This window comes from Varroa destructor, unplaced genomic scaffold, assembly GCF_002443255.2.
Source record: "Varroa destructor unplaced genomic scaffold, Vdes_3.0 BEIS01000002.1, whole genome shotgun sequence".
NCBI lineage: Eukaryota > Metazoa > Arthropoda > Arachnida > Mesostigmata > Varroidae > Varroa > Varroa destructor.
Window position 1 is genome coordinate 47,207,606 of NW_019211455.1, and position 25,516 is coordinate 47,233,121.

A 25,516-nucleotide genomic window follows, 5' to 3' on the forward strand; every position below is an offset into this window, starting at 1 on the left:
ACCTAGGATACACAAGACGTTAACCTCGTGCATTTCTCGCTCGAGATTACCACACCATTATCCGGCCGGTATAACCGCGTTTAGCAAATTAGTCATCATCGTCACTAGTATTTCGCTATGAATATTCTTCCCAAAAAGAGTTGGCACGTGCGTACTAAAAAAAACATCGAGCGAGTTCGTCGCGATGAGGCGGAAGCGGCAGCCAAAGAAAAAGAACTCGCGAAACGCACGCACATTGCCAACTTTGAAGCATCGTTAGATATCCTACGAAAACGCAATGGGACGGGAAGCCGTGAAAGTCCCGGGGATGATGATGATAATGATCGACCCAACGGCGCCGGAGAGGCCTCATCTTCGCCGCCGACAGCCAAAGTCGGGGGCGCTTTCGTCGACGCTGCCTGTACGGAGGAGAATAGCAGTAGTGTGAACAATGATGACCAAACATTGCCTTCCAGCAAATCGGTGGATACTGTTAACCCATCGGGAAGTAGCAGTAAAGTGGAGCATTTAAATCTATTCCGTGATGTCGAGTTGGCTGAAGGAAAATTGCATGGGGGCAATCTCGAGGCTGCAGCTGATAAAAAACGCGACCAGGAAGATTGGGAGAGAAAGGTCGGCATCTTACAGTACTTGGGGCAAAGTAGCAATAACGCCGACGGCAATGAACGTTTCTACCAAAGGTTAGAAAAAACGGTAACCACTGTGGGGGCGGTAGACGCAGGAGAAGGTGGGGGAATCGTGGATTCAGCAAAGACAGCCGATGCGACGACGGCGGCGTTAACAGCAGCTCGGAAACGCGACCAACGCGAGAAGGACGCGCAAGACCCACTGAGAACGATACAAAAATATCTTCTACAGAAGAAACCTGACCGTTCGACGCCGTCGTCACCACGAGCCTCTTCGCCATGTGCATCGACGGCCGTCGGTGGCGCCGGTGGCTCAAGCGGCAGCAACTCGGTATCGTTGGATCTGTTTCAACGGCAAAATCAGGCTGATCTTCGAAGAATCGAGTTTCTTCCGGAGGGCGTATCGAACGTCAAACGAAAGGCGAGCAGTACTAGCGGAGATAAACGCCGACGTCCAAGCATATCATCCTCCTCAACAGATGATGAGTACACCCGACGGCAACGAAAACGCAAGAAAGCCAAAAAGAGTAAAAGGCGAAGAACTCCGTCATCCGAGTCCGACCCCGAATCCGAAGAGGAGCGTAGACATCGCAAGCGGTCAAACCTCGATTTACTTCGACGGCAACGACTAGAGCGTGAAGAAAAAGAGCACCGAAGGACGCGCGAGTATTTGGCAAGTCTTGTCGGAAAAGTCAGCGACAAACAGGGCGGTGGCAGCGGTTCTGCGGGGGGCAGCACCAAAGACCATGCCGGACCCAATGATCCGGCTGGCGCTGGTGGTGATACTGACAGAAACCGTAGGTACAACTCACAGTACAATCCCCACCTAGCCCGGTACTAACCTAACGTAATTAGCAAAACAGTAATAAAATAGAAAAGAGAAATAAAATTAATGATAAATAAATGAGGAAAAATTAATATAAGCTAGTGCTGCTGGACGTGGTGCTAGCCCGTAAAAGCAATGATGACAAGCACAGCGCAGTGCCGCCGATGGTTTGCCATCGATACGTTTTGTGTATAAGGTACTATTTAACCGAAGCTGATCGCCATAATCGAGCAACTATCGAGTTGTAAAGAAGCACGTTTTCCAAGCAAAATAAGCAGCAAATGTGTTGAAGAACGGAGTTACGCGTCCAGGGACGCAGTGAAGTAATCCTGTTAAAAGTGGCTCTAGAAGATTGAAAACGGTTGGTAAAGATGGAGAAATCCTCAGCGTCGAGGAGGAGAGCGACCTCGAAATTTAGATACAACTAACAATTACTAAAGCTATTGAATAAGGACGCGTCCGAGAGAGGACGTGGCTAAGGTGGTTATGAATATTATGGATGGGTACTGATTATGATGATGATGGAATAACGCGACGACGATGGCAATTATATTGTGGTAGTTATTGTATATTCTATTACAAACAAAGAAACAAACCGAAATAGGAAACTGAATTAAACCAAGCGGTAGGAGGAGTCGTATAAATAGCAAAATAGGAAAGAATGACGGAGAGTGATGTACACGCAGATAGCAACAAACAACAACAAAAACTAAATACACAAAACAGTAAGATAAATAAACAATAACGGAACAGACAATGAACACACACATGAAGTTCACCAAATAAAATATGGATACAGTAAAGACGGACATAACAACCTTACACGGACATAGACACAATCTAGGCTTAATAAATTTATTTATTGTTTGCTAATCGATTTGTATTGCTTGTACTTAAAGGTTACTTGTTAAGCTAATTAGCGATAGGTAATGATGAGGTATGTATTATGACGACGTTGTATTAAAAGGAAGATGTGTGTTTTAATATCGCAAGCAGCTTAGCTGAACGGAACACAAAAAGCAGGTTAAATTTCTTGTGGAAAAAAATCGTTTATCTCAAAATGTTCAGCACTATGAACGTCTCAGAACTTTCTTGTGTACAATTAAGTTACCGGAAAAAAGCTCGAGCTCATTGTACCGCTACTCCATATCATTGGCTTTGAATTTAAGATCAGACATTAAGAATTAAAAACCGTACATTGCTAGAGTTGTACACGGTGTCTCCAGCGGAAACCAAGCTTGGGCTGATGTAGCTATAACTGGAACCAGCAAGGACAGAAATAATGGATAAAAACTCAAACCTGATGATGAGTTTACTACATCGAAGTGGAACTGCCTTGGCACTTTGTGTCAAGTAGAACATAGGAAAAGCTGGACATTATTTTGAAACTAGTCAGAGAACTATGACGCGTAATGGTCATCTGCAGGGCACTTATCTAAATCGTTATTGTTTTCGCTAGTCGTTGCCGTTTTTATGATTTTGACACTAACGTTGTTTATATCTATGAAAGTCTAAAATCCATAATTTGATAGATCTCTATAATTATAAATACAAAAACGTTTTTGTATTGAACGTATGATTTATATTGTTCGAGGATTTTTTTTATGATCAGTATTCACGAATCTATTGTATTTGCTGTGTTCGTTTATTCTCCTAATTACCTAATAAAACAACTGCAACAATATAGAAATGTTTACGAACTGTATAAAAATGTTAAGTCTTCTGTTTAGTAATTCAATACAAAGGTATAGATACAAATCCCAAATAAGATTTTAATAAGTTCCGTGAAATTATTGGACATTTTCAGAAAATACTTAAGAATAGTGAATGTATGCAAAAAAAAAATCTTGAATATCTTTATAATTGTAACCTTTATAATCATTAATAATTGTATATTTTTTTATTACAAAACCGAATATATTTTCGACGTTGATTGAAAAATGTGTAAACGATGATCAAGAATATCTCAGAAGTACTAACAATGGAAAAAAAAAATGAAAAGCGCCTATTTATGAAAAAAGTGTAGGAAATATTTTTTGTTCTACTTATGTTTCAAGCTTGGTCTTCATCGTATTCAAAGTTACGATCGGTGCCAGTATTGTATGGATAACCTATCAGCTGCCACCAATGTATAATATGTCCTCGCAATGGTACAGTGGTTATATGTTAGTGATACATTCAGGTTCGAATCCGGGTGTAAACACATTTTGTTGCGTGCTGGAAGTCAGTCATCTACACTACAAAGACAGTACTGGAAAGGAGCTAAAATAATGTTTGTTGTATGTGGAACATATTCGCTATTATCGAAATGTTGATATGATCTGTGGATTCAGAACCAGCAGGACGGCACAGACTGTTGAAAGATCTATAATTAGTACTACAATAATTTTCACTATAATATAAATAACATAAGAGCAACACGCATGATGGAACAGTACGATAACGAAGTACGATGTTTGCAAAACCATGCGCTCAATGTTAGGGAAAGAAAGTCCAAGTCACCCGTTTCAAAACTGTTGTTACTGAGACGATATAGGTCTATGAGCCATCCGTTGGTATCTGTTGGTCACGTTTTAGTTTACTTTTCCATGTACAGCTGACTAAGAGTTTTCAGGCGAAATGCTAATGCAAAAAAAAATACGAATAAAGATCAAATCTGCTCTTTGAAGTTTAGCACACGTGTGTATATTATATAATGCTATACAGATAGTTGTGAGTGCTCGTTACCTTGAAAGCTTTTAGGACGCGTAGAAAACATTGCTTCGTGAGCAACATTAATAAACCTGTACAAAAAGTGCACCTTAAGCCGATTGTAAACGAAAACACATTGCAACAGTAGTATTGCCTTTATCACTACAGATATAATTAATGGTATATATTTAATTGAAAACAGGTTAAGCTATTGCATTTATTAGCAGAACTATCAAAACCACGTAGGAAAAAAGATCATCATAGAAATAAACTTCGAATGATGGAATGTCTAACCGTGACGCCCTCGAAACATGTAGAACGAAAACTCGAAACAAGTAGACACTGAAACTTTACGCATCATCCGTAACCTTTATCCATAACAAACGACTTCCGATTGAAGAGCGAACAAGGATCTGTGTTCTCATGATGGTACTAGCTAAGGGCCAAGTCGGTAGGGCTAAAAACTAAGCTGTCTAAAATATAAGGCGTAGCGGTTTTTTTTAAGATTTAGAAACTGTTTAAGTTGTCAAGTAGATTTCATTCCGTTAAGAAAACTGGCCGGGTAAATAGTTTACACTATTTATTTTATATTATCTACTATATTTATTTATTACACTATTTCACACAACACTTCGTACTCGGGCACACTTAAATCATGGATATTTTCTATTATATTAAATATTGATGGCATTATAGTAACCTTCTTATACCAACCGAAGAACAGATCCGATAGTGACTAGGGAACCGTATAATGTATAATAAAAAAAAATTCTTCCTATACTAATCCATCTTGTATCGAATGCACCCAACACAACATAGAAATAATGAGTCTAACATATACATTTTTCAGGTAAGGCATCTGCTACAGTTGGTGACACTAATATGTTTGTACTTCATACAGATCATGATCATACTATAATTTTATGCCCTTTATAGTAGCCATTTATTGCTTTGTTTTCACTCCAAGTTGTTTATTGTGGCTGATGGACGCAATGTTCAAAGTATGCACGCACGTACGCTGTTGTTTCATAGCACACTGTATCAACACTTACAAATTAACGACCTATTTAAGCGGGCTTGCGTTATGTGCTACCAAAAAATCGCACAGGATTAATACAATCTGAGTGCATCCTTCGGCGCCAAATTGAAGGTTGTAAAACCCAATTCTCTTCGCTCCGTTCCCATTAATGCATGACGACCAGTTATCTCCAAAAGGCTAGAAATTATATGGGCTTATGTTTGGGGTTACCACGATGGTATAGCGGTAGCTTGCTCACCAACAAACTGGAAAGGCATACGAGGTGGTCTATGTTCATTAAGGGGAGTTTTCTTATGGGAGCTGCCGAACACTTGAGCAGCTTTGCGTGAGGTCTCTTTTTCTCACTCTACCTTATTCCTGCCGCCTCGAATTTGAAGTTTGCCTTCTATAAAAGTTTTGTGCGCTAGCAATATTCGTTGGGCACAAACTCCGATGTGAGGGATACGAAGGCAAATATCTGCACCACAAAGACACGTTCTGTTCTACGGTTCTACCTTTGCGAACGGCTGCCCTTCGTGGAAGGGCCTTCATTCTTCTTGAAGTCTATTTACCCTTTCATCTTACAGACTGTAAACCTCGTCGTAAGGCGCGACCGGTCCTGTCCCGCGTATTGCAAAGCGTTCACCCTAACTACCCCTACGCCTCGGTCCCTTTACCACTACCATACGCAGCATCAGCCTTGAAGTCGTCATCATGAGAGACTGAAGTAGATTTGATACAAGCGAATTCAAGCCGTTCTACACAGCTATGCCAATTCATGTACGAGGTGATTTCGAAAGAAGCGAAGGTAGCAATGGCGGTGAGGCGCCAATGCCAGCAAGGAAGGGAATCGAGCAGCATAACAGTTTTCATAAGTTAGTGTCAACCGTTTCCTTGCCCAACGAACCCTGCCCTACCTGCCAACGAGGATTGAAGACATAATCTTAAAGCTTTCGTGTCTGGCTGCTTTTACCCATCCTAACGAATATACACAGTTCTTCAGAGAAAGAGCAGCATCTTGAAAAAACTACCGCCTTTCCCAGACCTTTTTGAGGGGTGGTCTTTCTCGCGCTTTTCTCGTTCATCCTTAACTTGATGAATTCACCCTGGTGATTGCACCGAGCGTCCAACATAGTGTGCGTTTCCTAAGAGTGGCTCCTCAGAGGTAACCTGTCTTCGTAGCTACTTCCCGTTCACATACGCAGGCGCTCTCCGAAACGCACGTATCGTTTCGCATAAGGCTGAGAGACGCTTCATACCTTCAACTTCGACGACAGTGCGTGTGGCATCAGGACAGGCAACGTCTTTCTTCACTTACAAGTGGCTTGCGCCGGTATATCATAATGCTTAGTCTCAATACGTAATCGACTGAAGTGAGAGTCGCCAGAGTGAATCCAAAATAGAAATCTGTGAGTCTATCAATAGTAGAAATTTTATTCTTTACAATGCGGCGATGATAATTTACCAACAAACTGATTTTGGGTTTTGGGTGTCAGTACAAGCTAGACAGTTTTAGGTTGCTCCATACATTACAAATTGGCGTAGAAAGAACAAACAGAAAAACAAAATGTTCACTTATTTGGGAACTTAGGTAGTCGTTAGTTTTATCTGTTGTCTTATCGCGATTTATGCGAGGTAATACCGACTTTAAATCTGAAGCAGAGTCGATGAGGTCGATTAATAAGCACAGTAGATGCCGTCAACGCGGTAGATGATGATTCGGGTAACGTGATTTTCTTTCGTGGCTTGTAATGCGGCGACGTTAATGTCGCAAGAGAACAGAAGTAGAAATGCAAGGTGATTCTGTAGTCGATATTTTTAATTCATCTAAAAAACGAGTTTTAGATAATTTTCGCCACTTCTTTTGGTGGCCTTAAATTTGTTATCGTTTTTACTGTTTAACATGTCTTGACACGTACTTTGATCTTATCTTTACAAGAGCGGGGTCTGAAGTTTGCTTTATTTAATGTTTTCACTTTAGGCAAAAAATCTCCTTATTTTGTTAGGTTATATTCGGGCTCTAATTATCGTTAGATTCATCCAGTGTTTCCTTAACATTACCTCGCTGCGCATTCACAATAGAAAAATTTACTTTGACTGCTATTAATAGCTATTGTCACGCTCAACTAGAGAAAAAAGCACGATCGTACACAAGAAAATGGCTACCGAGAAAGATATTTATATTTATATATATCGATAATTTTGAGATTTGATCTGATATCGAGGATAAATCATGTTTTTGCTAAAATAAAATATCAGAAATATATCTCAAATAATTCGTGACCTATTCTAATTTCTGAAACCATAATTTTTATATCAGCAAATAGATGAAGGTCGTTTTACCAGATATATATAACAGCTAAACGCAACAGAGTATAAATCATTTGATTCTTATTTTGGCTAACTTATCTATACGATCAGAGAGTCCACTTTACCCCACGATAATTATATGCCATGGACTTTTCTTGCATGTACTAATCGAAACAAGTCGTCTTTTTTCGATTGTATACAATGCTCTGAAAGGCCGTCTGAACCGATCACGCAGGGAACCCTTTTCCGGTGGCGGACCAATATTAGCTCTACAAGGACAAATAACGTATAGGGTTGTTGAGCTCGGTCGACGTAGCATGTCAATTTAACATGCACTATGACCTTATTCAGTTAATCAAAACACTGAAGAATATTGAACGACAGCTTCTCGAAGGCAAGACTAGAGTAATTGAGCATTTTCTGTTGCGATGTGTGCTGCAATCAACGTAAAATACGTGTTTTTATCGTGCTTGTTCTGATGTGAGCCAAATATCTATATGCGTTTTTGTTCGTTACAGTCGAGGTACGTGTGCCCTACCTTGTAAGCTTATGTTTTTCTCTGATATTACGTCAAGAGGCAGGTTTATTCTCGGTTGTCGCAAACGTAACCATATGTCATATCGACGGGGCGGTGATAGTATTCGTTGCATGTTTTTCATTGATTATCAACTTTGTGCACGCAGGGTTTCAGCAGCTAGCACATCTACCGGATACAACAGGGCGATATCGTGCAGGTCTTTAGGCCATTAGTTTTCCTCGTTTCCCGCACAAACTACGTTCCTAGGAGCTGTAGACCAATGTATGCGTAGTTGGTAGCTGATAGCTAAGAGAGTCCTTTTTTCTATTAGCCAATGAGATCGAATTCGTTGCAGTCGGGAGATAAGGGTCGTATTGAACGATGTATAATAGCAACTCGCTGAAGAGGGCTCCGCGAAGAACGGCAGTCGAATGTGTACGAGCCAGTGAGGACTCGGGCAGCCCGACGATGAAGTCTCGCCCCCTTTCAGTCAAACAGAAGCTGGTACGACTTCCACCTTATTAGGCAGTTTGTGCGTATGTGTATATGCATGTGGCTGTCTGTTTGTTTTTGCAGCGACCCAGCCGACAATATGCCACGATATAAAAAGGGAAGCGGCGAAAGCAACCGGCCAAATTGATAGTTTCCTCGTCTTTGTTACAGCATTGCCGTAGGATCACGGCTTGAGGGACGATTCTGGCTTTCTAGTTTGATGAACAACTAATTCCAGTAGTGGCAAGGCTAGCAAGTAATTGCGGAACTGAACAAACTAGAGCTGGGCGCTTCCACTTGACCTCGACACGCCCATAATAAAGGTAGGCGAATCAGGAAAAAATCAGCCTATGTCGCACGTGCAGATGGTCAATCGATCAGGGTGCGACGACCGGTGCTGCCGCATTAGTATATCTTTAGTGCTATATGTTAGTGTCCATTAAAGCTTACGAAGTGTGACTTTTTTTCGCGGGTGAATTCATAATCGTACAAACGTGTGCTTATACTAGTACGCTTCTCGTCCAAGTGGATCCCGAGCAAAAAATAAGTTTCGTACCATTGAAACAATACTTGCTGGATCAAACCGCAAAGCCAGTGGCAATAGTGGCAATGACATTTGCCTCCCATAATGTGCTTACCGCATTACCTATTACAGTATTTAACGTTCATTGAGCATATCGGGTCGAGCATAAATTGGAACAATTTATTTGTTTACTCTTGAAATTTAACAGTCTGTGAAGTATTACTTAGGATTCTTGAAGAGAGCACAGCAAGACTGACTCACGTGATCGTAAGCGGAATTTTCAGCTGGTCGATGACGATTTATCGAATATCAATCAAGTTAGTTGATCGCTGCAGGTGTTGTTATTTAGTGAAACAATTACACTGTAGCAGGAGGTTCAGCATTGACATATATGGCGAGTTGACAATGTAATAATAAGCCTTTAGGTGAGATTCGTCCAGCTGGGCCAAATGCTGATCACGCTGGCAGTCGCATGTTATTTATTACATTCAAATGTAGACTATTCTGAGTGGGTGACGAGGCTAATATAAAGGCTAATGTGTACTTGGCTTTTTATGCCTGTACCAATTGAGTGTAAAATAAATACAAACATTTCAGAAGAATTACAACTTTTTTCAGAAGAACATTTTAGAAGAGCATATTAAGGGATTATAACTGTAAGTTACCTAACTAAAGAAGAAGCGATTTTTAGTTCCAGTATCGGGAATAAGTATAATTGGAAATGTAACGAACAGAACTTCTACCTAGATAAGGGTCTACCTAAAATATGCAGGGATATTACAAAAAAAAAAGCACACCAGAGGTAACACTTCGATTCATTCGACAATTGCTGAATGTCAAATAGAGACGGTAACTAACTTTTTCACGTAACTGACACCGCATAATCTATAGTTAACATGTCACGCTATGTACAGGAGAATTCTGTGCACGATATTTTTTCATTCATGTAAAGGAATTGTAAAGAATGACGTGGACGCACCTAAAAGTGAGCTGGATTATGCCAAGCAATATATTAAAGCCGGAACAAAATTAACGAATTTTTGGGAAGTCTGTTTATGTATATGTGTATATATAACGGTGGCGAATAACCTCTATAAGAGTCTGGAAGGCGTCATCATTATAAAACATCTACTTTCTCGTAGGAAATACTTTTCATTAAATCTGTCGCAAGATCTTAAATCAAGACATATTCTCTGGCTTCAAAGCATCACTTTGGATTTCCCCTTGCTTTTATTTAGCCGTTATTTATTATAGAATTAAAATAATACAGTTGTAGATAATTTTGCGCTGTTGGGTTATATTGCATTTTATTCAACTGTATTTATCTATATTTAACTGTATTGGAGAGCATTTTACAGTTTTTTGTAGGGTTAATAAAAATGAGAATGACTACGCATCTTGGGGCATGTTGAAATGGTCAGAAATTGTGTTTGCTTGAGCTTCTAACTTCGATTTTTCGGTTCAACTTTGGTTTTATTATTTTTTAAAAGTTTGACAGTTTTGCCTGAAGTGAATTAAGCAATACAAATGCTTCTATATACACCTTCTTCCACTAATCGCACAAAAAGTAAGAACGCGGCCGTAGCAAAGCGTCTGCAATTAATCCACGTTATCTATAAAGAAAACAAATAGCTCAAAAAATATCGGCTAGAATAACGAGTCAAGTAAAAAAGTTGCACGATTATTTTCTTCGCTGCCAATTGCGAGAACACAATGATTTGTAAAAAGAAAAAAGGAAAAAAAAAGAAAAAATTAAGAATAATTATTGTTATTGTGTTTACTTGTCTCTGCCGTATTATTCTGTGTTCCAATGAAGTATCTCAGGTCTCAGAATCAATTTTTGATAATAAGAGGACAACTTGCGACATCGGTTACCAAATATAGTTTGCCGATGTCAATAACGCCATACTCAAATGCTAACGCTTCTCTCACACAAATTTGTGCATTTTGACAAGGCTTGAGGTAAGTGCTGCATCAGGTGTATAACGCTTAGCGATAAAAACGAGTAAACTGTAGACCGTTGCTAAATGTTATTTGTCAGCGACGATTACGTGGGTTTCTTTAAGTATACAAATAACAACAATTTCCACCGTGCAATTTAGATAACTGAAACCAGCATCCCTTTATGTTGTGTGTGGAACGAACCCATCAAAACACCGCTAACTGACGAAATTGACCACAATAACGGTTCTCGGGCATAACTTTTCGGCTTCGGGGCTTCTTCATATCGTGTTTTCCTCTGAATCTCTATGTGTTCCGTCATCTTTCCCGTCCCTTTTTCTAAGCCGGATGGTGACATTCCATTTCCGACTGCATATAAGCAAATCTTCGTTTCCCCCTTTAGGAGAAGAAACCCAGTACAGTTTCCCCTTCATATAATTTTTAAAGTTCTGAACATTTTTTGCTGTTATCTAAACCTGGCATGGCCTGTCTTAGCCAAAAATCCTTACAACCTAAATGCTGCTTGTTATGAGCCAGAACGAAATTCACTGTTGTCTGCAATATAACGAAATTATGATTATTATCGTACTGCCAACGTCAGGTGCAAGCTTAAGAAACACAGAGCTTCTTCAACTCTCCTTTAAAGGCTCGTATCTTCCTGCATCGCCTAACGAGTTTCGTTATAAGCACGCTGCAATATTAGTTTATGACGACGAAGACGGCGACAAACGGGGTTGACCATACTGTTGTTCCTTCAATGCATTTTATTCGGCCATTTGTCTCGCATCAGAGCCTGCGTCTGTTCTATTGCTTAGCTGTGTTATGTGTGCGCGCGAAAAGCCACATTGCCCAGGCAGCTCTTCGTTTTCTAAGACTGAAGAGCGATTCGTTCGTTCGCTTCGAGGAGAACATCGAGAATGCGTTTTCAAGATTGAGCGTTTTTTTGTTCTACCTTTCAAACTACCACCGATCCGAGCACCCTAAAGGCTGCCGTGGTGGGGCAGTATGCGGCCGCTTTATTAGTACATAGTACGTGACAATGAAGCTTAGGGATGTCGAAAGCCGTCTCGAGCTGGTTAGGCGACTAGATGTCGGGGGTATGGTTTTATTGCCGCACGGCACGCAGTCGGCACGCATACGATGCAATAGGCGTGTCGTATAGTTTACTAGGCGAAGCGTTGTTATTGTCGTGCTGCCGTTGCTAGTTTTAGCCGTAACTGCTACATTCACAGGTACTATGGACACGAGGCAATCTACAGACCAGATGCAATCTGTTGTTTTTTGCGTAATTTGCCGACCTGTGTATTGTACAGGGAGCCGCAGTGTTGGGGAGCCCTATCTGAGTAAAACGTTACATCAAACAGTCACATCGTACCCCGTGTGTTAACGCATCGGCGAGGAGAAGATCTTATACCGGTGTCATGGCAACGAAATCAGACTGTGCAGCTCCCTCGCTCACAAACTCACATCTGTAAAGGTAAGGCGTCGGGATGAAAGCGCAGCGATAGAATATTCAAACGTCTAATGCCGTTGGAAGGCATTAATTGGTAATCACATGATTTGTCGCGTGCTTGGGTAAATGCGGGTCATAAACTTGTAACTGTATGTCTAATGTAGTTTGTGCTTTTAGTTCAATTACTGTTCTGCGTTGTGAATACATTTAGTCTTTGCAAGTGAAAACCTCTTTTGGCATCAAGTATGTCGAATAGAAATTTCTTTTTTGTAAAACCTTGTTTTTGCTTGCCATCAAACGGTTAAGGATTAAGATGCATGTGGCGTACCGGCCATTGATTAATCCTACAAGCTATGGCGGCTGAGTATTGGCCCGTTAACCAAGTTGCTGCTGGTTCAATGTAACTTTAAAAGTTGGGATATATCTACATAAGGGATATATATCCCTATATATGTGGTTTTTCAGTAAGTTTCCCTTCCGTTCGTCACCCTAAGTTGCAGGAAAAAAATGATATTTTTTTCTAAAAATTTTCTTTAAATATTACATAAGATGCTTTTTTAAATCGAGAAGTCCTATTCAAAAAATCAGTTGAAATCTCATTAACGTAAGTAGTAGTATACGTTATATGTATCACCGCTGAAAATTATAACCTGTAAAGCTACATAGAAATTAATACCACAACAATAACAATTTATTAAAAACTTAACAAGAAAATCAATACAGAGTTGCTTCTTGTAGATTGACCAATGCTTGCCTTGTAAGGATGCGGGACAGGAGTGATTGCATCAAATGAGACTTCTGTGCTTTTTCCAGAACTACCCGAAGTACATACATGTTAGAGGTTTTTCAGCTCGACATTGCATCTATACCAGATTCAGTCAACCTCAGATTTACATAAACACAAGCAATTAATGCGTTTAGTATGTGATACAAACGGATACATCCAACCGATAATTGTCGACTAACTATTGTCAATCGAGTTAGTATTTTATCATACAGCCCTTAAGGTTAGTATGTTTCGTCTACATGAGAAAAATATCGAGTTTTGACATCTTTCCAATTTCTGCTTAAGTCCATCGAGTTTTGAGGATAGCATTTAAACAATCTTCTCTCTAAACGGTTTGTGACTAAACACTTTAAAGCATTGTTACTTCCAACAAAAATACACTTACTACACAAGTGTATAAATATACAGGCATATAAACAACCATTAGTGGGCTTTTCACTAAATTCATGTTTCGACTCTTACGTCTGGTCTTGCTTTGGTCAAGCATTGCTTCAGATGTCTCGCCTCTCTCAGCACGGGACACTGTACCGTCTATGGCCGATTTCGAATCCCGAACAGCTCACGTGTCACGAACCTTAGTAGGTAAACGAGTTAGTACAGTGCCATCACGGGCACGATGTTGTTACCATCATAGTGACGATTCAGCCGCGTGTGAGAGACTATTACCTGATCCAATAGTTGTCGGAAGCGAGATTTAACACCAGCGCTGGGCGGAAAATTCAAACGAAACATTTATTATGTAGTTTTCGGACGGCAGTATTCTAATACGATAGAGTCCGCTGTCGCGGCAGAAAGAAAGAAAGAAAGAAAGAGCAAGTTACGAAGCGCTAAAATTGCACCACAACAGCTACTAAATTTTTCTCGTGAAATCTGATTTTTTTTGCCCGTTGAACCCTCAGAATGCAATATAACATTCCAGGGTTACATTTTTGGTGATATCCGACATCTCACGGCGGTAGCCATGCTATCCTCTATTATTTGCAGTGTAGACATGTTGAATAAAATGGGGGGCAAGTATGCTTTATTTTCTTTGTACATTCCCGCTGTAATGAAAGGGAAGGACCATATTAAAATACACACGTACAAAACGTTTGTCGTTTACTAATCGTAAATTTTCGGCAAGAATCGCTACCATTTGTTTAGTAAAGCTCACAGAACACCTCGCAAAGGTCTTGGTTATGAGGTGGCGTACCGAAAATAGAAAACGATTCGGTTATTGCTGGGTGACGGAGACTCAGCACGCAACCCATTTACCCTTCCCTCATTCTTGTTTTGCGCAGGACTGCTCATGACAAAACAACTGACTTTTAGCCGACCAACCCAATCAAAAGGTCCATTGAACCAAAATCCAAAAAACCATTAAGGATTGAACGATGGAACCGAGTTCGTAGAGATCAATGAGGCCATCGCAGATGTTCGTTTCGCTTCGTCGGGACACAGTTTTCTACGTATCTTTTCTATCAGTGAAGGACTGTCACCGTTGAGATGCCAGACCAAAAACAATAAAATGGACTTAGAGGAAATTGCCGTCACCTTTGATCGCGACGGGTATATTCTCAACAAGAGAAGCAGACAGCTATTAGGTCTCGTCCTATGTAAACCTCCTTCCGTAATATCGCAGTAACTAACGTATTTGTTTCCTGAAGTTTGTGACACGTGGTGGTCCAGGTTCGAATCTGGCAGTAGATATACTGCGCTCCGTACTGGAAGGAGCCGTCCGTTTAAAGGATGCTTCAACAACTTGAATACCGGACGTAATACGGACATTTGAAATATTTTTAGATTTTACATCTTTTATTATATACACACTTTGGGCTTTTTAACTCTTTGATGCTGCAATAGTACCAACCAGAGTTAGCTTCGATTCTTCGACAAATCTTCTACAGTTGATAAAACGACCGCAAAACGCATTTGGGAAACTTTCTGAAATTTCGTTGGGCAGCTTCCAATAAATTATGAGTAAGTCCAATTATTGATGGTCACTTCAAATCTATTAAAGGTGTTTTTAGTGGATATACATTTAAGCGCTCAAACATAATGTTCAACTGTGACGCGCGTTCGTAGCGTGAAATTACCAAAGAAAGTTTTCGCGTTTTTTTTAAATATTCGTTTGCTGCCAATCGAGCCTTCTGTGCCACTATATATCCGTACACTTCTTGTAAGTATAGTTTTTTAGAAAATAATTTCTAGGATTCGTACCAATCTCGCTAGAGGAGAACACTGTAGAAAGGCAATCGTTAATCACGTGATCGTCTATTTGAATTTTAACCTATTTTTAATTAATAACTATTTTAATTTTTCCCCCTTCAGTTTTTTGCTATATAATCTATTACCCTTCTGTAGTATTTTGAACGCCGCATATAATGAGAGTTCATTAGAGCTTCGCAGCGTATTCAATACTCACATTTTTTATCCTTACAGAAGAAAGGGGACAGGTCCTTCAAATGAAGACGGATGAGCTACCTGCTGATAACTATAATATAACTCCCTGCTCTGAGTTCGCCAATGACTTGCAATGAAATGTGGGCGCCAAGTAGATTAATGTAATGGCCTTCGTGACGCCATCTGGGCTGCCAAATATCGCAGTTTCAAGATAACATCATAAGACCCTACGGTATGATGACACCACCGCTGCGTATCCAATATTGAGTTTGTCGAAAGCTGTTCCTTGAGGTCTACATTCATATCTGAATATTCTGGGTAGCGGCTATAGATGGTAGGAGCGAATAGGCCTTGGCTAATCAGTATTGTAATTAGCTCTTCAATAAACAACAGCGTTGTGGGTCCGAACAAGGCAAAGCGTGTGTAACAAAGTTGGTGTCCAAAAACAAAGTACCCGCTCACGGTTCGTTTTGTGGACAAGCAAATCGACAAATTTACCCGAATCGATTTCAGCAAGCTCACCTTCCGTTAATCGTGCATACTTGAGGTAATAAAAACACTGCTAGTCTTTTATCTAATTAACTATTTTAACAATATCCAACATGGTAATGTCATCTGTACACACGTTTCTTTGTCCACATGCTATTGTAGCATAAACAAGCTGCATGGAGTCGCTGCGCACTGAAGAGCGGCCACATTCGATGTCCTAAACAAGTCGTTCTCGAGCTGACTTAGCCAACCTAAGTACTGCTCTTCATAGTAGTCTTCATATGCCAACTTATGGCAAAACAATAGCCATAAGTTGGCATATGAAAACGTAAGTATTTACGAATCAGCATATGTAACGGTTGGGATACGAATATCTCGAGGTTTTCGAATGTTTTCGAGTATAGTCGTGTCCGACATGAACTTGCAATGCTTGTAAACCGGCTGGAAGGTAACCCATTGAGTAACCCACAGGTTGCACCGAAGTCTATCCGAGTCATCGTGTATTTGCGCTCACTAGTTTTCTGCAGTGTTCCAAGGCGATTGAAAATCAAGTAGTTCTCAGTATAAGCCAAGTGTTTGAATACTTCTTCCCAACCACCCTTGGTAACTTTATCGTAATATATCAAGTTGCAGTGATATCAATTGCTAGGTACCGTAGAAGTTGTAACTTCTTCTTTGCCTGACATTAAGGTGGACCACATGTTACGTCTGTGGGACGCGCATATAGACTTCTATACGCGCGTCCCACAGTCCCACAGTTTTGTTAACCTATCTCACAGCAATGAGGACGTAGCAGGCTGGATGTACCCGATAATGATCTGGATCTTCACCGTAGGCGATCATTTATCCAATGCAACAGCGTATTCTCAAAATCCTACAGTTCGAACTATTTATTCCAAGGCGCCTGGGTGCTTCGTAAATCGACACTGGCTGATAACCGAGAGGATGTCCTTGGGTCCAGCCAACAGTGAAATTTGAATTCACCCTTTCTCGCCGTTATCGGCCGCGTCGTCTGAAACCAATCAGCCTCGTATTTATAATTGTTGAACGGAGCAATTTGTGAATGGGGTAATCCGCCTTATATATGGACTAGTGGCAAAAAATTGACATTAAGTGGTAACGCTGTTGTACTGCTCTAGAATAAGGCGCAGTCTGTGTTAACCCAAATCTCGCACTGGACTTCAGGTGACGTTGCCCATAGTATACGTTCTTTTCTCTAATCAAGTTTATGTACGAACGGGAGCGCACAACGAAGAAATGATAACAAGTCGCCCAACAATGAGGTCGGTGGCATGAATGATTCAAAACAGGACTCGCAGGACAGGTGGTTAAAGCTAGCCCTACCATGTACGTAGGAAAGTGGCTAGAATAGTTACTAGCTACATAGTGTTACTGTGATATGCAGGCGAGGTAAAGCAAAAGTCCCTTGACACATATATCCAAAATTATTTACAATTGCTGCTATTGTGACTAGTGTTATTGCCTCACTGGCACGTACTACGTGCGAGAAAGCCATACTACTACTACAATCGGTATTAGGTAAAAGCATTCTGTCGCGGCATTATCGTACGCGTTGCACGCTTGCATTACATCTGACGGTGTATGGACTTCATAACTCTTCCAGTGAATATCTACCGATCATTTGTAGAATCGGTCATTTTAGATAACGAGACCCAGTGTTTTGATTGGTAATACACGCGTGCTGAGCATAACGGAAAAAGGTAGCTCGCAAAGTTTTTAGGTGCTTACCAGCTGCTTTTCGATTCTCTCGCTCATAACTTACTCGGTAAGTTTCCTAAATATATGCAACGATAAATTACACCGCTACCGTATAACTTAGCAAATACAATCGAATGATGTTTTCGCCTATGAACTGTATGTCTGGAACTCGTGGTCAGCTGCGAAAAGCAACGCAGATGTTACACATAGCCAGCTGCTTATATTATATATATCATGTAAATAATAGTTTACATACTTGTGGTATTTTGATTTTTACAGTGACATATGTGTGTGGAAAGATATGTGCTCTTCACAGGGCTTGCAAATAAAAAAAAACAAAACGAAAACTCTTTCATTGTACTCTAATAAAAATAAAAAACCAAATAGTATTTTTATAAAAAAAAAATATGTACTATTTATGTAAATATGAAAAAATCATAAACGTTTGGTTATAAAACTCGAAATACTTATGGTCGTGCCTTAAAGTAGATCACAATATGCAATTGCCTGCTGGTATACGAAATAACTATTCAGACTCCTAAATTAAGTTGAGCTGTAAAACCGTTTTTATTTTAGACGCTGACTGGTGAGACAAGATCTGAAATGAGGCAGACAGCTCACCCAACTGAGAATTGATGATTATAAAATAGAAGATTTAAAAAGCGCCTATGGGAAGTGAGCATTGCGTCTTGTTGTGACTAGTTTTCGCCAAATTCTGTGTCTGCCGTTCTATATCAATGTAACGACGTTACTTATTCTGTACAAATTCTAGTACTAAATACTGGGAACTTCTATCCTTCCAAATACAATTTCAAACCGAATAGATGACGTTTAGGCCAATATATCTTTTAGCGGCTTTGAACGTTATGCGGGCAGCATATGGATCCAGTGAATATTGTAGACTTTCTGAGGGGTATAGGGCTGAATTTTTCCGCTTTTAATTGTTACTACAAACTGCTGGTGATTCTATTATGGAACAATGTTCCCCAAATATATTTAATGATTATGAACAATCAAGAAAATGAGACGTTGCAACGAATTAATCCCTGCGTGTTCGAGGAGTCAGGCAGGCGGTTGTGTCAGGAACTTCAGATCAGAACGTCTTGATCTGGCTGGGCACACGCAAATTAATACGGTCCTGCACTCGTTGATAAAAAAAAACAAAAGTGTACTAGTATAACTTTATACTTCCTTCGTTAAGCATAATATTTCGAAAGGCGACTTAACCAATCCAAATTAGCTTGCCTTTGCTACAGGCAGTCCCAATTTGATTTTTCTCTGCCGTGCATTATTTAGCACGGCAGAGAAAAATCTAGCTAGATTTCTAACAGGCTAACCTTCTTTTTAAAAAACTGTTCTGTCGACAGGTCTTGATAGTCGGATCCGCGATTCCGTCTCGAAATCTATCGATACTTACAAACAGCCTCGGATTGACAGATAAAAGTGCTCGAAGTTAAGCATGAGACAGATGTACGAGCACAGTTATTGAGTAGCCAATATTATGTTTCGAGTATTTAATTACACCTGGGATAACTTCGTCTGACAACTTAGCCACTTATGGAAATGGCATTGATTGCAAGATGCGTAATACCTTTTGACAAATGAGATGTACGACATCAGGGCTTCTTACCAAATCTGCAATTGTTACTATCACTCGCGAGAATAACAAGCGGATAGAATCTTGATAGGCAGTAGGAACTTAATGTGAGAACGCTTAAATATGATGTGCTTATAAAGAATACCTGTACGATTTTATAGGAAAGAAAAACGGACGTCCACTTTAAATAGGCCTGCAACAAAAGCAGCTAGCCGGTCTATTTACCCTCAACCTAAAATACTGTACAGGTGGGAAAGGCCTTAATACCATATTTAAAAATAGACGACTCGAGCACTTGTCCACTTATAGCTGAGAATCCTAAATAAATGAGAAGAACTTATTATTATTAAAGAATTAAAGAACTTTGCTTTGAAGGCCCAATTATTTATTATTTTAGGTAGGCTGTGTGCTTTTACATGCCTAAGGAAGACAACCGTCAAAGACTAAGATTTCTTAGATTGCGTCTCTATACATACTATCTATATTCCATACGGCACATGCGTGCTGTTATATGAAGTTTACATATATTGTAAATGGGATATGAATCATTTACTTACTTACTGGTTAGTATACACACTAGCATAGATCTTGATGTCATGCTAGTATTATGTTTTGATACCAGAATTTACCACCATTATATCAATTTTCCGTAGTAAAATGCACTAGTAGGCATGGCGGTACCTCTATGCAGCAGCAAACATCTGCGTTCTACCCGTTTGCGTATGAAGGTTCGGCATCAGGTTGTTCAGGTCAGACGTTCCTTTGTCCTGAGAAACGGATCCACAAACAAGATGACTGCTAGCTCAAACAAAACGGAACTTAAATATGCTAATGAAGAGATCGCCGACCCGAGTCCAATAATACAGGCATATATCTTGCCACTGAAATTTTATCTACGCAAAGCATGAAACCTAAAGTTTTTTCAGATAAAGCAATCGCCAACCCACGGCGACAACATGTAGCTGAACCCAAAAAATAGTGGTTAATTTTCATGTGACTAACTACCACGATCTTGAATCAAGCGGCAACACTAAAAAAATAAATAAAAGAATTCACTTAAAAGCTTTAGATTTCGTAATTAGTTAAATAACAATTTTTAAATATCTGTGTACTGAACGTCACGATTAAGTAAATTTAGAAAATGTGCGCAAAAAAGGCCGCCTAAAATTGACATTGAGGACTTCCTGCTTATTTTGGGCCAAAGAGGTTTACCTACTATTATAGCCATTTGAAATAGCTTTATTGTCTTCGAAAGACTATGACGAAACATTTAAGTGAGAGACATATATCGCCGCTAAGGTAAAAGCTGAGTTTATTTATCAAGTAGGCACCTCGTTGAATAGGTGTGAAAGCTAAGCGTTTAAAAGAACGGTCAATCTTATATGGTCACATCTGGGTCAACATTTACATTCCTTACGGCTCTCTCGTGAGTTTCGTGTACACACAGAACCATTAAAAACAGATTATAAATCATCTAAAGTCTACGGAATGGTGTTTCTGTAATTTATATAACAAATCGTTTTCCTAAAAGAAAAAGCTGAACTAGTCAAGTTGACTGTTAACTAAACATTACCGCATGTATTATAGATTAATCAAAAATAGGCATAATGCCGTTATTGAAATTCGAAATATTGAAGCGCGAACAGAACACCTTGGCACCTGCCTCCGATCAACCTAACCGATGTTTTTTTTTTTCTAATTACTTTTCGTTGCACTCGATAAAAGCGAGCCTTCCAAAATAATTCCTTCCTATGACTCTTACTACTACATTGTAGCGTTCCGTATCGTGCTGCGTCCTAACACCAGCACTGAGTCTTCCGGAACTAATTCTGTGATTTCTGTCTCTCACAGGATTCGGACACTAGGTAAGTTAGCGAGTAGTTGCCGATAGATGGCGCCTGTGCTACCTCATTAGAAGGAGAGCATGTTTTCGTAACGACAGCATCTTTGTACGCCTTGACGCGGACCAGCAAGCTAATGCGTATTTCTTTCGAGTGCGCCGCCATTCCAGTCATAGCTAGCGACCCCAAAATCCCAGCACTGGCAAGCGTTATATCCGGAAATAAATAATCAGCAAAACCAGGAGTAATAGTAACTATTATTAATAAGAGCTGCTTGTGTGCTGACCATGCTGTTTCGAACGTCCGTTGGAGAAACCTTAGGTAGACCTGCGCTAAAACGCACACCGGTTATACAGTTGGTGAAGCTAAATCCCGAATGCTACGTCTGAAGGGAACGACTCCAAAAACTTTACATAAAAAAGAAAATCCGCCGACGTTCTGCGCCCTGCCACTTTTCGACTTGGCCGTTCCACAGAGCGATTTACGCGCCTTTGTCCTGCTCCGCCTAGTTTCTGATGCTTATGACTTCTGCTCTCTCCCTATGAAGTAGCAGATGCCTAAATGAATGGGATAGACTTTGCTTTGTTTTTATGGCGATTAATATAACATTTGAATCGTAACGCGCACCCGTCGCTTGTAATTCACTTAGGATAACGTTTCTGCTCGTAATAAAGATTTTTACATTGGGCTTGTAATGCCTAAATGTGCAATATGCTATCATTTGATTTTTTTTTATTTAATCACATGTGTACTTTTTAAAATTTACAACTCGAGAGTTATCTCCAGACTAAATCTTTCTGCTGAGGTACTTGTCTGCCACTATAAAATTTCCGCCTACTAAATCTGAACGGCATGTCTTTAATGCTTGGTTAGAACTTGATACTGATATTGCTTGATGACCAAATATTTATAAATAACTTTTTGATTTACACAAATTGCATCGTATGCGAGTATGTTATATACTTAATACATTTTTTTGGAGTAGCGAAACCCGACAAGCTGGCACATATCGTTAGAGCAAAACAGTCATCTTTGCAGAGAGCATGATTTGTTCGTGCATTTATTCGATATTTTTTCCTATCAGATAAAATTACGTTTAGCGTACGGATGCTACAACATTTTTTTTAATTGTTATGCAACCAAGTATAATTTTACGTTTCATGTGCTTACTAATCTAAATAACTGCCTTAAGTTCGACGTCCGGTACTGCCGTCAAGTTTATCGAACGGCTGGCCTCTCCCAAGACAAAATGCAATGCAGTTGCGCACGGCTCAGGACTCACATAGACCTATACAGGTTTAGCGGGGAAATTCACTGCACCACCATGGAGACTAATATGTGTGAGTGAAGTGTGTTTTGAATTATAGTTGAGGAGGCGGCTAAGAGGACTAAAACCGTGCCGTGAATTGGGCCGTTCTTCTGGGCGTGACAGTGTAACTGTGAAAAGTGTCCTTGAAGTGCAGATAAAAAGGGTCAAGAATCACTTGCTATTTGGCCCTATGAGATACTATTCCATGTCCGAAAACAAAGAAGTACATGTCCAACATGCGGTTGACGTAACTGTGTAGATATCACGCTTTTGTAAGACAAGATTTAACTAGTACTCGTAGACTCACCTAACACAGGTAGTATAGCCATATTTGTCCTAGATATATTTTATTTAAACATGTTTTGTACACAAAGTTTATACACAAACTATTTAAAATAAATTTGATATGTGCCAAACGGTGTTCTCTTGTAAATTCTAGGTAAATCTATAATAAAAAAAATAATAATAATAAACGCAGATAATAGTAATAAACAGATATAGCATGCATCATCCTGTCAGGTACACTTAGAGATGTTTTCGTCATAACACCAGCGAATGTTTAAGTTTTTTTCAGATTCTATGACTTTTTCAGGAATATCGAGATAATATTGGGGGATCACAGTTTTTATCATTCACGCTAGCTTCACGAAATGCGCTTGGTTAACGTTTTGGCGGTGCTAAAGGGGTATAAGTTACAGACGGTACTTTCCAGCCTAGCAACTTAAATCAATGAGGACTATTTGAGTGTTCAGTAGACTGGTTCGTCGCCCACTATTTGTGATACTCTGTTTTATTATACATGCACGCCTTAGTACTTTAATCTAATCCGCAATAAAAATCATATCAAGAGCGCTTAGTTTGGCTATCAATCCAATTACAACTCCACTAAAATTTCAACGTTTAATTTTTAACGACTCAATTTCAAAATGAATAAGCTATGTTATATAAAGTTTGTTTTTTTTTTTAATATAAACTCTAAAATATCCTCTTATATGCATGTTAGACTTGCTCGCTGTATAAGCTGAGTGATACACTGCTTAAATAAGGTAGTAAATTCAAGTCTTACTACGCATGTGCGTTTAAAACATATATTACAGAATAGATTGATTACAGAGGAATACTACCCATCTTTGAAGTATAATCTCTCTATCCTTAGGAGACTTTCAGGACTAAAAAAGTAACTAGAGTCGAGCTGTACAGCGTACTCTGATATAGTGCTTGCGGGTGTTCCGTTATTATTGTCGCTAGTAGATTGCGTTACTTTTTATTTCTATTCCAGGATTTTTTTCATTATTGGCCTTGTTATACTACATCCTTTCTGCGCTTATGTCTCTATACGCTATCTCCAGCACTCGTATCGAACGAGCCCAAGCATGAGGCAGATAGTCAACACGCTTTCCTCCCCAGCCGGGAACAGATTGAATCTATTCGCTTCTCAAACGCTCTCCCAGTCTCCATAGATTTTCAGTTCCGATCTTTACTATATGGATATATTCGACAGACTACGGTATCCTCGTCGTGCTAAAAAGACTTGCAGGCCAGGCTCTATGTACATGAATTTTCTCGTGTTTGCCTTTTTTTTCTCTCGGGTTGGCCTCTTTCTGTGCCCCCTCCTTTGTCTTTTTCGTTCTTGCTTCTTTTCGTATCTGACTCGTCTCGCAGTCCCCTCGACACACAGGCCTAACCCATCGTTTCAACTGCTTTCTTCGTGATAGCACTAGGCCAGTAAAAGGAGCTGACACATTGTAATACGTTGTATCTCTTTTTGTTCATTATCTAACTTTGCGTGTGCTTCTACATGGCTAAGTTTTCGCACGACAGCCTTCCCTCTACTCTCAAGGGACTTATTGTCGATTCAGCTCCAAAAACAGAATGGCGGTATAGTAGTTACGTTCTATGCCGCTCATTTGACTTTAAGCAATTTATTTATCCGTATATATTTGCCGCGTAGACTTGGGACGAGATACGAGATAGACAGTGTGTAGGCATGTGTATTAATTTAAGAAAATTGGTTACCGTTGAAAAACACGGAAGAAGATATTGTACTTTGTTAGCGTTTCGTCGTCGGTGTCCTTCAGTTCGGTTTGTGCATTTCCTTCCCACATATAACAAAGAGCTTGATGAGTGGATTCGGCTGCAATCGTTACATTCTGTATGTTTATAAGAATTTACTACGGAAATGTTTCGAGATCTCCTTGGATATATGATATCCTTGATATGCTACGGAAACCAAGAATCCTTAAATTTGTGTCCAGTCTCATGAACGGATACGTTCGAAGCCCGTATGTGATTTCAGCGTAGCTATTAAAGACGAGTAATTTAATCTAACTAATATAGGTTGAATGACTATTGACTGGACAGCGTTCTATTAAGCCGAACCGTATGTGTTGCCAGGGCTAAAATTAAGAGTGTCCTTAATTCAAATGCTATGTGCGCCATTTTCTAACTTCGCTAACTTCTAGTCCTTTTTGGTTGAATATAGTGGGGCTTTCTTTAACTGCTTAGATATTTATTTGGTACGCTTCAATTAGTAAATGTCAATTCTGCTAGTTAATACCAAAAATAATTATTCTCAATAACAACCTTGTTTTTAATATGCAGTGGTAATTGCAAGAGTCGTTAAAATAAGGCGTTGAAACATGCTAGGCCCAAATACTTGCGGAAGTTGATCAAGTTACGCGTGTCAGGAAATAGTTCAATCAGGCGAGAATTTTACTATCAGAAAATTAATTATGACTCATAACGTACAGACACACGCGTACGCCATACAGACACGTTGAGATATTGACCACCATGGTTCTCGTTGGCAATATAAAATCATAGTCACAATTTGTCAGCTAGAATAAGTTCAATCCTAGCCGAGATAAGCCAAACTATCGATTTCACTCAGTTGAGCTAAACATAGGACTTTGTCTTTTGCAGACGCTTCACTCCGACCGAAGCAAGCATAGATTGGCAACAATTGCTAGAAATGATTCGATACAAAACGCGAATC

The 25,516-nt window shown here is 39.7% G+C and overlaps 2 protein-coding genes across 4 annotated transcripts in view; one reads left to right on the top strand and one right to left on the bottom strand.

The window, feature by feature from the left end:
- Nucleotides 1-117: 117 nt before the first annotated feature.
- LOC111244334 (uncharacterized) lies at nucleotides 118-4,125 on the top strand. Its single transcript, XM_022791326.2, has one exon. It carries the CDS (start codon nucleotides 118-120, stop codon nucleotides 1,465-1,467), a length of 1,350 nt encoding a protein of 449 aa, XP_022647061.1. The 3' UTR covers nucleotides 1,468-4,125.
- Nucleotides 4,126-13,056: 8,931 nt separating this feature from the next.
- The window catches only part of LOC147757904 (uncharacterized), a 57,290-nt gene continuing 44,830 nt past the window's right edge, over nucleotides 13,057-25,516 (bottom strand). For 2 of the 3 annotated variants that reach the window (XM_086981287.1, XM_086981285.1), the window contains 2 exons: nucleotides 19,933-20,138; nucleotides 13,057-17,067 (listed from right to left, as the gene is read on the bottom strand). In XM_086981287.1, the coding sequence (XP_086837413.1) occupies nucleotides 20,122-20,138 (17 nt within the window). In that variant the 3' untranslated portion in view covers nucleotides 13,057-17,067; nucleotides 19,933-20,121. The remainder of the gene's footprint in view (nucleotides 17,068-19,932; nucleotides 20,139-25,516) is intronic. The other variant, XM_086981286.1, reaches the window with a different exon arrangement.

Bases quoted from the DNA above. Each gene is read 5' to 3' on its own strand.
- LOC111244334 (XM_022791326.2), top strand. From the start codon at position 118: ATGAATATTCTTCCCAAAAAGAGTTGGCACGTGCGTACTAAAAAAAAC.